This window comes from Muntiacus reevesi, chromosome 1, assembly GCF_963930625.1.
Source record: "Muntiacus reevesi chromosome 1, mMunRee1.1, whole genome shotgun sequence".
Taxonomy (NCBI): domain Eukaryota; kingdom Metazoa; phylum Chordata; class Mammalia; order Artiodactyla; family Cervidae; genus Muntiacus; species Muntiacus reevesi.
Window position 1 is genome coordinate 72,113,600 of NC_089249.1, and position 14,757 is coordinate 72,128,356.

Below are 14,757 nucleotides of genomic sequence, written 5' to 3' on the forward strand. Positions count from 1 at the left end.
CAGGCTGGGGCACTACTAGATCTCATCAACACAGTGGCAGAGATTATCTGGGGAGAATTAATCTTCAAGGAATGGATCTTGATAAACTCTGACTCCTGCCACCAATGACAAGCTTGGTCTCTCTTTCTGTTCCCCAGTAGTTGGGTTCCTATTGCTTTTACTGTTTAGTACTCATCATATTGTATTACTGTTCACACGTATGCACATGCATCTTGTTCTCTGGGCTCTGAGTTATTCAGAGCTGCCACCATGTCCTATTCATCCCTGAGTGGCACTTGTTTAGTCATGTCCCATTCTTTTGCGATCCGGTGGACTGTAGCCCACCAGGCTTCTCTGTCCATGAGATTTCCCAGGCAAGAATACTGGAGTGGCTTACCATTTCTTTCTCCAGGGCATCTTCCCAATCCAGGCAGATTCTTTAGCACTGAGCCACCTGGGAAGCCCTAGCACCTAATAAATATCTGTAGATAAGGGTCCTTAGTCTCCTTCTTCCCCCCAGGACATTTCCATCTGTACTTAGCCCACCCCAACTAAGTCACCAGTCCTTGCTTGGGATATTCCTTCTAAGGGAGTATCTTGGATGTTCTGAAAGGAAAGAAGTACCTGAAAGCAAGCAGTCCCTGGCTTGTCCAGAAAGTACAGGGCTAGAGTGCAAGGGTAGTCATGGTGAGACAGCACCATCGGTTTAAGAAATCGCTTTGCTTTTCTGACACATCACAATGACTTGTATTCTCAGTGACCTTTACTGTTATCCTCTTTATGCCAAGCCCTGAATAAACTTTAGAGTCATGCTGACCCCACTTACGTGAAAAGTTTTGTTCTGCTCTTTGGGGCTTATATGTAGTCAGTACTCATCAGAATGGCCCTGTTAGTGTTTATGACTGAAGCTCTTCTTAATTGATCATTGCTTGTGCCTATTGGTTATTAAATGTTTTGAATATCATACATGCTGGCTCAAAACACCCTCTCATACCATATAGCTCAGTGAGAATAACAGAGTAATGAAAGAATAGAAGAAAAGGGAGAAAATAACACCTTATAATTATATTGCCATTTGTTTTACAAACTATGTATTAAATCAGTTTATCTTCATAAGGTAATGGAGGAGAAGAGAACGAAATAAACTTTTTTTTTTCTATGTTAGATTTTCATCCTTCAGTTTTATAGTGAATACTACAATCCCAAAACTATTCCTGGATTCCCAGAATGAATGAAGTCCCTTTCCTATTCTCTCTCAAAGCACCATAACACTTATCCTATTTGTAGTTACCTTATCAAACTTGTTCTCTTCATTTAAGTTCCAGGGAACAGAAACTATGTCTATTTTTACTCACCATTGTACCCCAGTCTCCTTACATCATGCTTTAAAGAGTAGAGGCTCAACAAGTATTTGTACTATTATCAAATTAATAAATACTCACTATGAGATCTAGAACGAAGATGACCTTGAATAAATATGTCCATTCATTCACAAAAGTATGAATGAATAAACAAACTTTGCTTACTTCATAAGTTGCTCCAAAAGGGCCTAGGCAACACATAACTGAATTTAATTTATTAAATCATCCCACAAATATTTGCTAAGCACTTTCTATGTGTCAGGTACTCATCTACAGACTAGGGTTATAACAGTGAGCAAAAAGAGCCCTAAAAATCACTAACTTGGGGAATATTTACTCCAGAACCTCTAAAGCACTCTCTGCCTATATCTCCTAGGAATAGAGGCATAAATGTAACTCTTTTTTTGCAAAGACTATGACAGCCATCACAAGCTCTCATCCCCAACTCTTTTACCACTTGGCAATATGACCTTGGGATAGAAAATATTTAATATCAAACCTCAGAGGTTTAAATATGGAGATTTTCGGCCTTAATCTCTCAAATTCCATCTAACTTTTAGAATCTAGGTGTCTAGATAAATATGTTTTAATGAAATGGATTGCTTAAAAATTCACTGGGAAAATTAGGTTTTGAATGAGAATCTTTTAGAAAATTTAGCCATCATAGCATGTTAAATATGTTTAAAGTAAAATCCAAAAAAAGAGGAAAAAATATGTCATCAAGAACCTGGATCAGCTGCTCCTCAGGGAGATTCAAGCCTGGAGAGAATAGAGAATTCTAAAAGGAGCAACAGTCAAATGGTTATGGTTTTTTCAAATGTTTATGGTTTTCTATTTATGTTCTCAGGTCTGGAAGCATCTGGAAGCGACACAGACATCATAGTGAATGGGATTCTGGGGGAGTCAGCTACTTTTCCCTTAAATATCCAACCATCACAGAAAGTTGCCAGCATTTCTTGGCATTCCAAAACATCTGTTGCTTTCGTAATACCAGGAAACTTCGGAGCAGAACCCCTAGTTACCATAACCCACCAAAATTACCGTGAACGAATAAGTGTCTCGGCTCAGAACTATAACCTGGAGCTCAGAAATCTGAGGATTGAAGACTCAGGGATCTACAAAGCTGACATAAATGTAGAGACCTCTAAAACGACCACCACCAGGTCCTACAACCTTCAAGTCTATCGTAAGTTGTGGAAAGAGAGAAAGCTTGTTTTTTTGTTTTTACTTTGCAATTTGCTATGTAAAACACCTTTATTTCTGACAGTAGGGTTCCCTAAATCTTTTCATACTTACAAGTAATTACATAAATATATTGGTGCTTATGGAGAGGGTATGACTTTGCTTGCATTTAGCAATGTACTCTTCCTATGTACCTTGTTTTTCTTTTCTATAAAATGCAAATAATCATACTATTTACTTCCCATAGTTATTGTGAGGCTCAAGTAAGATAGAGTATGCAAAGTACTTTTAAAAAACCCTTTTTATTTTGAAAGAATTATAGAGGCATAGAAAGGTGTAAAGAAATGTATAGGTAGTGTCTGTGTACATTTCAACCATCTTTTCCCAATGGTAACAGCTTACATAACTAGAGTACAATGTCAAAGCCAGAAAATTGGCATTGGTTCAACCTATACAGCTTATTTAGATTTCAGCAGTTATATAGGCACTCGTTTATGTGTATGTGTGAAGTTCTGTACAACTTATTTGCATTAATAGCTTCATGTAACCACTACCATAACCAACAAACAAGTGAACCAATGTCACAAGATTCCTTCATCCTTTACAGTCACTCATTACCACCCTCTTTCTCCTCCCAAACTCCTGGAAGACATTAATCCATTCTTCATATCTAGGATTATGCTACTTCACAAATGTTACATGGATAGAATCATGCAGCATGCATGCTTTTGAGATTGGCTTTTTTCATTCATCATAATTTCTTTGGGTCATCCTAATTATTGCAACTATCAATAGGTTATATATTTATTGCTGGATAGTATTTCATGGTATAGATGTGCTACTTTGTTTAAGCATTCACCTACTGAGGGATATTTTAGTTGTTTCTAGTTTGGTGCTAAATCACTTCAGTCATGTGCAACTGTTTGCAGCCCCATGGACTGTAGCCCACCAGACTTCTCTGTCTGTGGGATTCTCCAGGCAAGAATACAGGAATGGGCTGCTATTTTCTTCTCCAGAAAGCTTCCCAACCCAGGGATCAAATCTGCATCTCTTATGTCTCCTGCATTGGCATTACCTGAGAAGCTATTCTAGTTTGGGGGCAATTATAAATAAGTTGCTATGAATATTTGTGTACCAGTTTCTACATTAAATGACTTTCTGTTTCTTTAAGATAAATGCCCAAGAATTAAATCATATGGTAAATCCATTTTTCTTTTTTTAATTTTTTATTGTGATTAAATATACATAACATTTAACATGTTAATTATTTTTAAGTGTAACACTCAGTGGCATTACATACGTTCACATTGTTGTGCAATCAGCAACACTCTTCAGAACTTTGTTTTCCCCTTTTAAATAGATTCTATTTTTTAGAGCAGTTCAAGGTTCATGAAAAAATTAAGTAAAGTACAGGAGTTCCCATATGCATCCTGCCGCCAACAACATACCTAGACTCCTACATTATCTATATCTCCCACTAGAGTGATACATTCATTACAATTAATAATGTATATTGATACATCATTATCAACCAAAGTTCATAGTTTACATTAGGGTTTTCTCTTACTGTTGTACATTCTATGGGTAATGGTAAAAGTATAATGATATTTATCCACTGCTATAGTATCATTCAGAATAGTTTCACTGCCTTGAAAACCCTCCATGTTCTGTTTATTCACCCCTCCACACCACCCCTGGCAACCACTGATCTTTTTACTGTCTCCATTGTTGTTTAGTCACTAAGTCGTATCTGACTTTTTGTGACCACCATGGACTGCAGCATGCCAGGCTCTTCTGTCCTTCACTGTCTCCCAGAGTTTGCTCAGATTCATGTCTATTGAGTTGGTGATGCTATCTAACCAGCTCATCCTCTGCCACCCTCTTCCCCTTTTGCTTCAATCTTTCCCTGCATCAGGGTTTTTTCAAAGAGGAAACTGTCTCCATGGTTTTGCCTTTTTCAGAATATCTAGTTGGAATCACATAGTATGTAACCCTTTCAGGTTGGGTTCTTCCACATTATAAAATACATTTAAGTTCTCTTCATACCTTTTCATGACTTGATAATGCTCTCCAAAACTTTTGAGTCATTTTTAGTGTTAAAAGTATTGCCAAATCATTGTGCATTCCCATCAAAAATCTATGAATGATTTGGTGTCTCTAGCATTTAATGTTGTCAGTATATTTTATTTTGGCCATTCTGATAAGTGTGTAGTAATATTTCATTTTGGTTTTTAATCTTAATTTCACCAGTAGCTAATGCAAAATGCTTTTAAGAGGTAAAATATTAGTACGGTTATTATCACTAAAATTGAAGTCACTGGCAGGTGTGTGATGTGTTATGCAGTACTATTCAAGATATGGTCTGTATGTGGCAGCATCTTATTGGAAATGCAAGCTCTCAGGCCCCAATCCTTACCTTTGGTGGTGAAGCCCAGGAATCTGCATTTTAACATTCTCTCTGGACTATTCCTATGTGTGCTACAGTTAGAAATGTTCATCTAGAACTGCCCTGTCCCATGTGGCAGTCAGTAGCTACATGTAGCTCTTAAGTATTTGAAACATGATGACTACAAATCGAGATGTGCTGTAAATGTAAAAATACACACTAGATTTTGAAAAGTTGCAGCTATAAGCCGTGAACGACACTGGGATTCTTGGCCTCTGAAGGAGAAAAATTTGATTCAGGGCCAGTGACAAGGCTTGATCGCTCAGAGCTTTTTGTGTAATATGCTTTTATTAAAGTATAAAAGATATAGAGAAAGCTTCTGACACAGATATCAGAAGGGGACAGAAAGAGTGCCCCCTTGCTGGATTTTAGCAAGGAGTTTTATACCTATTGCTGCTGCTGCTAAGTCGCTTCAGTCGTGTCCAACTCTGTGCGACCCCACAGACAGCAGCCCACCAGGCTGCCCCGTCCCTGGGATTCTCCAGGCAAGAAACTGGAGTGGGTTGCCATTTCCTTCTCCAATGCGTGAAAGTGAAATGTGAAAATGAAGTCGCTATTAGCAAGCTGCTAATTAGAGAAAGGAAATGCCTCAAAACTGAGAAAGTTGCACCAGGCACTTCACCCACAGCATGCATTTTAAGTTAGCATTGGCACAAGGTGAGTTATCCTAGGCCATAATAAAACAATTGACATGAATCTTGAGGAAAGGCAGATTTCCAAGCAAATACATAGTTTCATTAACATAGCTTAAGAGAACATCTCCATAAGAAAAACGCATTGACTAGCTCAAGGTTTGAGAAAAGTTCGGGCAACCAGGTGTCGTCATGGCAACACAGAATTTTAAAAGACACCTCCTTTTAATTTTGTACAGAGGAGGAAAAACAAATCTGACACTTACAGTTTGTTTCTTCCTGCCGCTGAAAAGAGTGAAAAAAAAAGCGTCTGACACTTGCAGTCTATTTCCTCCACTTGGGGACCCCTAACCTTCCTGCCTGTTACCCTCTCAATTTCAAAGTCTTATCATCAAAAAAGAAACCCATAAAATATCTCATTAATTATTTCTATATTGGTTCCATGTTGGATATATTGAGTTAAATAAAATATATTATTACATCACCTGTTTATTTTCATCATTAGAAAACCTTAAATGACATAAGTGAGTAACATTTTTTCAGCACTAATTTCTAGCATAGAGAATATTTGAACCATGTCTCAAGGATTTTACCATCTCCATCTGCCCCACAGTAGAAAAACACAGAAATGTAGCTAATACAATTCAGGCATATAGTTAGTCCACTAAAATTCAAGCTCCATAAAGGCAGAGACTTGTATATAATGTGTATCAATATAGACCCAGCTCCTATCTTGCTGGGCATACAGTAGGTACGCAGCAGAAGTACCTGTTGAATGAAAGAATGAATTAAGCATAGTAGTTCTGGGTCCTAATACAATATCTGGTGATTGCAAGTGCTCAATTATTATAGCATAATTGAAAGAACCATACCCAAATTGGACACTTCAGAAAATATCTGACTCATTCAAGACCTTTGCTTGTGAAAATAAAGAGGGCATTCAATTTTATGATATTTGTTTTCATCCCTTTATATGATTAGTTTTACCCACTCAGTCCAGATGTTTTACCATCTGTAGTTAAGGCAGACTGCTATAAAATCTTAGAGACTTCCCATGCAACAAAATCCGTGCTTTTGGAGTAGTGAGCTTAGAAGACAGAGAGAAAAACTGACATTTCCTGGACACTACTTGTCCGACATTCTACCAATTTTTAAAAATACATAAAGATTATACACATTTAGGCAACATATGCACAAAATATAATACAGTGAAATACAACTCTCCCTTCTCAGGGGCAGTCACTGTTGCCAGGTTATTTTGCCTCTTCAATAGAAAATTAAAGTACATATAAGCATAAATAGAGTGATGGTAGATAGACAAATCGATGGATAATAGAGTGATCTATCTGTGTAATAACTCATTTAATCCTCTCAACCACCCTAGCTAGAGAAATTTGTTGTCACCACGTTATAATTGAGGGAGCTGAAACTCAGTGCCACTGGATACCTTCTCCACAATTTCATAGCTAGAGAACAGTGGAGCCTGGGTTCTGAAGCTGGTCTCCAATGGCCTCCCCACTCCTTGACTTGGAAAGATGAAGGCCTGTCAGCCACAACTCTGATCTTCACTGCCCATCAGATTTGTGTAGGATCTGTTGGGGGAGTGTGTAATTTCCTCAGTTCTGTCTCACTGCAGCAAAGGTTTGAAATGACAGACCATGTTCAACACAGAAGCAGGCTAGAAAGACCAGAGAACTAAATGCAACCTGTGATTCTGAACTGGATTCTTTTGCTATAAAAGCCATTATTGGGGCAATTGACAAAACTTGAATAATAAAATGATTAGATAGAAGTAATATATTTGATTTAATTTTCTGATTTTGATCATCATATTGTGGCTATGCATGGAATGTCTTTGTAGGGAACAGACTCTAAAGTATTCAGGTGTAATGGGGCATTAGGTCAAAAACTTACAATTAAATCATTCAGGGAGAAAAAGTTTTAGTTTACTTTTTTAAAAATATAGTTCCAACCTTTCTGTAAATTTTTAATCATTTCAAAATAAAATTTGACAATTTTTATATATATAAAAAAAAAGAAATGGCAGACCAGTGTTACAACTCAGTTACAGCTCAGTTTTATTTGGCAGTCAAAGGATAGTACACCCTCAAGGTGTGAAGGTGGGCTAACCCAAAAGGAGAGAGGCTCAATCTTGGCTCTTCTTTTTAAATGTTTGTCTCCTCCCCCTGAGCCTGCTCTGTGTAGGCTAGCCAGGAATGCTGTTTGTTTCATCTGAGGTTCTCACTCCAGTCCTCAGATTTTCTCTTGTTCCATTTTTGTGGGCTTTTCCCTTTCTTTGTCTTTTAGCCACCATCATTTTGGACTCCTTTTCCCTATTCTAACTACCTAACATTCCCCCCCTCAAGAGGTGGGAGGCCCAATTCTTTGTGAATAGGGGCGTTGAGGTCTCTCTGGCTACTTCCTGCTGAGCTGGGACAGCAAGGGGCATTGAGACTCCACCTCTTGCTTATCACAATCCTCAGAGTACTTATAGCAGTGTCCATCTAAGGGTGAGTGATATTTCCCATGGTCAGGTGTAGTTTTATACATTCTTGTTGAACTGGCACTGCATATTGTAGCTTGTTGACCTGGGCAGAGATAAAATGGGTTAGACAATTGATACACGGAGCAATCATAAGCAGCATCAAATGGTGATAACAGGGATTAGTAGGGGCATTAGCCAATTCCAAATCCTCCCTCACCAGGAGAAGGATCCCCAAGGAGAGATTGTAGCCACCCCGAGAACTCTCCAGCTTGTTCCTTGAGATCCCATAGGATCTGAATGCTTTTCTTGAGCACTGTGAGACTTTCTTTAACTTGACTGGTGGTATTTACCCAGAAACAACACATTTCATTCAAGTTGGCTCAGGTCCCTCCTTGTTCAAGGATCAGGAGATCTATCTCCTGTCTACTTTGGAGTATAACCCCTGCCAAGTTGTGTTGGCTCTTAAGAGGTGTCCTGAGAAATCTTATCCCCAGGAACTTAATTTTGGGGTGTTCATTAGAATGGCACTCATTTGTAGTTCTGAATAGGTATCTGAGATCTTCCAGGGGCTCACAGGTGTATTGAGTGTCCTCTTCCGTTTTCTTTCATGGCTTGACTCATGAGTAGTGAATCCAGGAGTTGTGTCCTGGTACCTTGACTGCTATGGGGGTAGAAAGTATTACAGGGTAGGGGCCCTTCCATGTGAGCTGGAGTTGAGCCTTTGGGGACCCATCTTTCCAGACTTTAATTAGGACTTGAATCCCTGAAGTTTATAGTGGTGGCTCTTTAGAATCTTTTGGGTCCTGGATGACACCCCACAAGCATATATCTTGTTGGAATTGCCCAATGACCATGGAGGGTCTGAGCCTCTGGATCTAGGAAGAGGCCATTGACATAAACAAAAGTTCTCACATATAGCATCTCATAAGGACTAAGACCAACCTGTTCCTTAGGGGCAATAGAGGTGTGGAGGAGAGCTATTGGTAAAGCCTCCTTCCATCCCAGGGAGATCTCCTGGGTTGTTATCTTTGTTATCACTGGTGTCAAGAATTGGTTGGCTATTTCTACTTTTCCTGAAGACTGAGGCCTCCAGGCACAATGGAGATAATAAGTAATGCCCAATGCTTTAGAGACCCCTTGGGTGACCTTAGAAGTAAATGATGTCCCATTGTTACTTTGTGATGGCATGGGCAGGCCAAATCTCAGAACAATTTCATGGAGCAGTTTTTTAACCATCTCCTTGGCCTTCTCAGTCCAGGTGGGAAAACCTCCAATCCATCCTGTGAATGTATCTATCATGGCTAGTAGGGTATTTATACCCTTGAGAAACTGGCATCTGGGTGAAGTCCATCTGCCAGTCCTCTCCTGGGTAGGTCCCACACCGTTGGACAGGCTGGGCCAGCTGGAGTCTTCGAGCTCCTTGGGGGTTGTTTAATTGGCAAATGGGACAAGAGGAGGCCACTTGCCTTACAGTTATTTGGAGGTCTGTTCCTCTGAAGGGCCTTTCTAGTAATCTTTGGAGGGCCTTCTCCCCTAAAAGAGTGGTGGCATGTAAGGAGTTAACCAACTTTCGTTGGAGGTTCCCAGGCAGAAAAAGGAGTCCCTTCTTTTGGAACCACCCCATATGATCTTCCTGAAAGTCCTCGCTCTTAGCTTTAAGAGTCTCACCTTCAGTATATGAAGGAGTTTCTGGCAATTTAACCTAGAAATTAGTCTGTGGAACTAAGGTGGCAATCCCTATTAGGTCATGGTTCTGTAATGCTGCTCTCTTAGCTGCCTGATCAGCTGCTTGGTTCCCTCGTGCCACTTCCGTGCTCCCTTTCTGGTGTCCTTTACAGTGGGAGACTGAAACTTCAGTGGGCAGATGGACTGCCTCCAAAAGTTTAAGAATTTGATCACCAAATTTGATTGGGGACCCTCAGGTGGTCAAGTGGCCTCTTTCTTTCCAAATAGCAGCACGCGCATGTAGCACCAGAAAGGCATACTTGGAGTCAGTGTAAATGGCTATTCTTTTTCCTTTTCCAGTTCTAAAATCTTGAATCAGGGCTATGAGCTCAGCTAATTGGGCTGAAGTACCTGTTGGAAAAGGTTTAGCCTCTATGGTCTCAAAATTGGAAACTACTTCATATCTGGCTCTTCTTTTTCCATCAATGACAAAGCCGCTTCCATCAGTATACCAGATTTCCTCAGGATTGGTTAGAAGATCTTCTAACAATCCCTCTCAGGGTTTTGTCTAGTAATCCAAAGTTTCCAGGCAAGAGTGAAAGGGGAGAGAGCCCTTGGGGGTAGGCAGGAGGGTAGCTTGATTAAGAACCTCATAAGGGGATATAGTCAGGCCTGGATTTTCCATCAGCACTACTTAATATCTGAGGATCCTTTGATCAGACATCCATAAATGGCCTCTCCCATTCAGGGGTTGTTTCACTAAGTGGCTGGTAAAAGTAGTTAGTTTGCCCCCAAAACAGAATTTTGAAAAATCTTCTATCAGGACTGCTATAGCAGCAAGATTTCAAAGGCAGGGAGGCCAGCCTTGGGCAGTTGGGTCAAGCCTCTTGGATAAGTAAGCTACAGGCTGGGGCTCAGGTCCCAACCTTTGAGTTAACACTCCCAAGGCTAGTCCTTCGTTTTCATGGACATATAGGTGGAATGCTTTTTCTGGGTCTGGCAATCTCAAGGGTGTTCTTGAGTTAAGGCTTGTTTTAGTGTATCCTCTGCCTCCTTTTGAGGATTTCCCCACATTAATGGACTTAAATCATCCTGTCCCTTCAAACTTTCATATAAGGACTGGGCAATTAGACCATAATTAGGTATCCAGATTCAACAATACCCAGTTAGCCCCAGGAAAGCTCAAGTTGGTTTTGAGTCATGGGGGAGGGCAACTGGAGGATTCCTTGTCCCCGATCAGAGGACAGCCTCCTGGACTCCTGTGTAATCTGAACTCCCAGGTAGGTGACCTTTGTCTTGACCATCTGTGCCTTAGCATAGGAGACTTTATATCCCCTCTCTGCCAAAAGTTTAGAATCTGAATTGCATGTTGTTGGGTATTTTTCTCATCTGGAGAGCAGATAGTAGGTCATCTACATATTGTAATATTTTCCCAAAGATCCCAGAATTAGATCTAGGAGATCCCCAGCTCAGAGCCTACCCAAACAGGTGAGGGTTATCTCTGAACCCTTGAGGTAATACTGTCCAAGTCATCTGTTGGTGTTTTTCTCCTGGAGCCTCCCACTCGAAGGTAAAAAGATATTGGGATTCTTTAACCAGTGGTATGCAAAATAATGCATCCTTAAGATCCAGGACTGTAAACCACTTGGCACTCGGTGGGATTTCTCCCAAGATAACATAGGGATCGGGTACTGTGGGATGGAAATTCATTTATGATCCACAGATCTTGAACCATTCATCAGTTCCCATCCTTTTTCTTTACAGGGAGGATTGGGGTGTTACATGGTGAATTGGTGAGGACCAATAGCCCACAGGCAAGGAATTTTATTAGAGACAGTAGTCCTTCCCAAGCTTCTCTTCTGAGGAGGTATTGTTTCCAGTTTGGAAGCCAAGTGGGATCTTGGAGGACAATGATGACTAGTTCAGCTTGGTGGGTTTGCACAAGAGTCCCCTGGTCCCAAACTTGGGGGTTAATTTTGTCCTCCCATAGTTTTTGGTCCTCCCTATTGGAGAGGGTATACTGGGTTCCTCAGTAGTAACCAGAAGCTGTAGAAAAGCTTCCCGTCACAAGGGTGGCCCTGTTTAGTGAGTTTATCTCTTCCCAATAAGGGAGTAGGATACTCAGGGACCACCAGAAACTGGTGGGAAAATATTTGCCCATCCCAGCAACAAAGAAGTGCTCAGGTGAATCTTTTTGTAATTGTTTTTCCTGTAGCACCCAAAATGGTACAGGTTTGGGAGGAGAAGCCTCCGGAATAGGAGGTCAGGACAGAGTAGTTAGCCCTGTGTCAACCAAGAAATTCTCAGACCTACCTGCCACATCCAGTTGCACCCTTGGCTCCAGCACTGTGATGATTTTCTGTGACAGGTGGGCTGGCTGGAGTGGGCCACTTCAGTCCTATTGAACCTTCATGAGGGAAGGCTTGGCACTTTACCTTGAGGCTCTTGGGTCCCCAGGGCAGAGTACCACTCAGTGTCCTGATAGATGGCATTTGTAGCAAGCCATTTAGGAGACTTGTCATGGTTTGGACACTCTTTGGCCCAATGTCCCACCTGTCTACAGATTAGGCCTTTGCCTTGTGCCTTGTCCTTCAAGGACTCAGGGTTTGCCATAGGGCTTCCCTGGAGGAAGGCCAGCATCTGGGCATGGCTTGTCTCTTTTCTTTTCTCCCTTTCCTCAGCCTTGGCATCCCTCTCTCTGTTATAAAAGTACTGGTGGCTGTCTGGACCACCCCATCTAAAGAAGCAGAAGGGTCCTGCTACTGTAGCAGTTGTAACTTTATCCTAATATCTGATGCACATTGGGACAGAAATTTGTCCTTTAAAATCACCTGTTTCTTGTAAGAGTCTAAGTCCAGATTGGTAAACTTTTGGAGGGCCTCTTTTAGCCTTTCCAGAAAGGCAGTGGGGTTCTCATTGGACTCCTGAGTTATTGCTGAGACCCAGGCATAGCTGATTACTTTTTGCTGGGCTGTTTTAGTCTTGCCTTTACACAGATCAGAAAATGATCCCTTTCCCAGATGTGCTCAGGGTCATTATAATTTCAGTTAGAATCTGAGGAGGGGACTACAGTTTCTCCCACTGGATATTTATTACTTGATTTGTTGAAGCCCTGTAGCATACCCTCAGGCTTCCTTTATGACCCTAGCATACTCAGGGTCAGATAAAATTTGACTCAATATGACCATGATGTCCTTCCATGTCAAGTCAAAGGCCAAGGTAACGTGTTGGAATGTATCTATATATTTGCCTGGGCCATCTGGATAGCTTCCCAGGTCTTGTTTTGTCTTAGTTCTAAGTGGGAGAAGAACTTATGGACCCAGGTTGGTCCAAATTCTCCTCCAGTTTCAACTAAGGGACATACTTGAGTTGGCTTTTGTGGAGGCGGTGCTCCCAGATATGGGGGCACATTTGGATACAAGGAAAGAGCACCAGGCAACTTGGGAGCCGTGGGAGGTGAGCTTTCATGGGAGACTTCTTTCTCTTGGTTGTCTGATGCCTAACACCATTTGCCTCTCAGTTTTAGGGCATACAACAATCCCATACTTAAGACAGAGTTCCTTCATATCTCTTAGATGGAAGAAAATTTGGACATAGGGGATCTCTGTCTATTTCCCTTGCCTTTTGTAGAATGAGTCTAACTGCAGGATGGTATTGTAGTTTAAACTCCCATCCTCAAGCCAGTGTTCCTTATTCCCCAGAGGATACTGTGGCCACCCAGTGGCACAAACAAATTCTAAGCAACTCTTTCTTAGAGAATCAAACAACTTTCAGTTATCAAGGACGCATCTCAAGGGCACCTGTCAGGAAGTTGATTGGTTATTTCCCATCTGAAAGACAGTGATGACAGGGAGGAAAAGAAAAAAGGAAAAGAAACTAATAGACCTTCTTCTATTTTTATGGGTAGACTTCCTTAGGGGTGAGTCTTTCTGAAGATTAGCCTACCCAGTACTGTTGCAACCTGAGAGCCAAGGGTCAAGGTGCTCAAACCCTAGGGAGTTTGAGGCTTGACAATCTCCTAGAGATCAAATCCCCAGACAGGTTGAGGCATGACAACCTCCCGAAGACCAGATCCCTAGGCAGGTCAAAGCAGGTCAGCCTCCTGGGACCCCAGGTTGGAGTTGGGCATCCCCAAGGTCTCCAGCGTGACTAGTGCTGGGTAGGATTAAAGGGCTGTAATGTTAACTCATTGCTGGTTTTTCCACCATGGATGGGAATAGATAACATGATGTAAAACATCCCAAGCCTGTGCCCTGAGACTGGGAACCTGGTGAAACAGCCTTAAGCCTTATCCTCTCATTGCTCTAAGGGAATGTAAGTCACTTATTTCTTCCCCTAGTCTTCCATAAGAGTAGTTTAGGGTGTCCCCAATGGCAAACATTTCATTGTCATAGGCCCACTTTAGGTAATGACAGAAGTAATGGCAAAGGAGAGGGTTATCTGGTCCTGTTAGGGGCATTAAGAGTATTTCAATAATAAGCTGGGTGGAGCAATATTGCCTACAAGGGGGCAGGGTCCTGGTTGCAGGAGTTAGTAAGTGACTTAGGAACAAATTGATCAGAGGCAACAGACCACAAAAGTGGAGTGGAGGCTTGATCCGGGGTTCTGTTTGTAACTTTAGGAGAAGGGTGGTAAGGGTTTGGGCCCAAACGGCTTGCAGGGTTCACTCCCAAAGTGGCAAACATTGTCCCTGGAAGCCCAATTGCTCTTGAAGTGATGCCACCAACATGATGGACCTCTAGCAGACATTGTGGACCTGTCACCACCCTAGCAGGTTCACTGAGAGCCGCTGTTGATACACATGTTGTAGGAAACACGGAAGATGAATGTCTGAATATCTAGACGAACTGGATATTATATAGTACTTCCCTCCCAAGGGCCAGCTATTTTCTGGTTGTCCCTCCAGAAGATTGTAGAGGCAACATTGTGGGCCTGTAAGGGGCTCAGGAAAAGAGCATGAAACAGGAGGGAAGGGGCCAGGGCACAACTTTTGAAAAATGACATAGC

The 14,757-nt window shown here is 41.5% G+C and overlaps 1 protein-coding gene across 5 annotated transcripts in view; it reads left to right on the forward strand.

The window, feature by feature from the left end:
* Window positions 1-14,757, forward strand: part of CD84 (CD84 molecule) — a 40,263-nt gene that overhangs the window by 14,418 nt on the left and 11,088 nt on the right. For all 5 annotated transcript variants that reach the window (XM_065925358.1, XM_065925374.1, XM_065925383.1 and 2 more), the window contains exon 2: window positions 2,188-2,526. In XM_065925358.1, coding sequence (XP_065781430.1) covers window positions 2,188-2,526 — 339 coding nt within the window. The remainder of the gene's footprint in view (window positions 1-2,187; window positions 2,527-14,757) is intronic.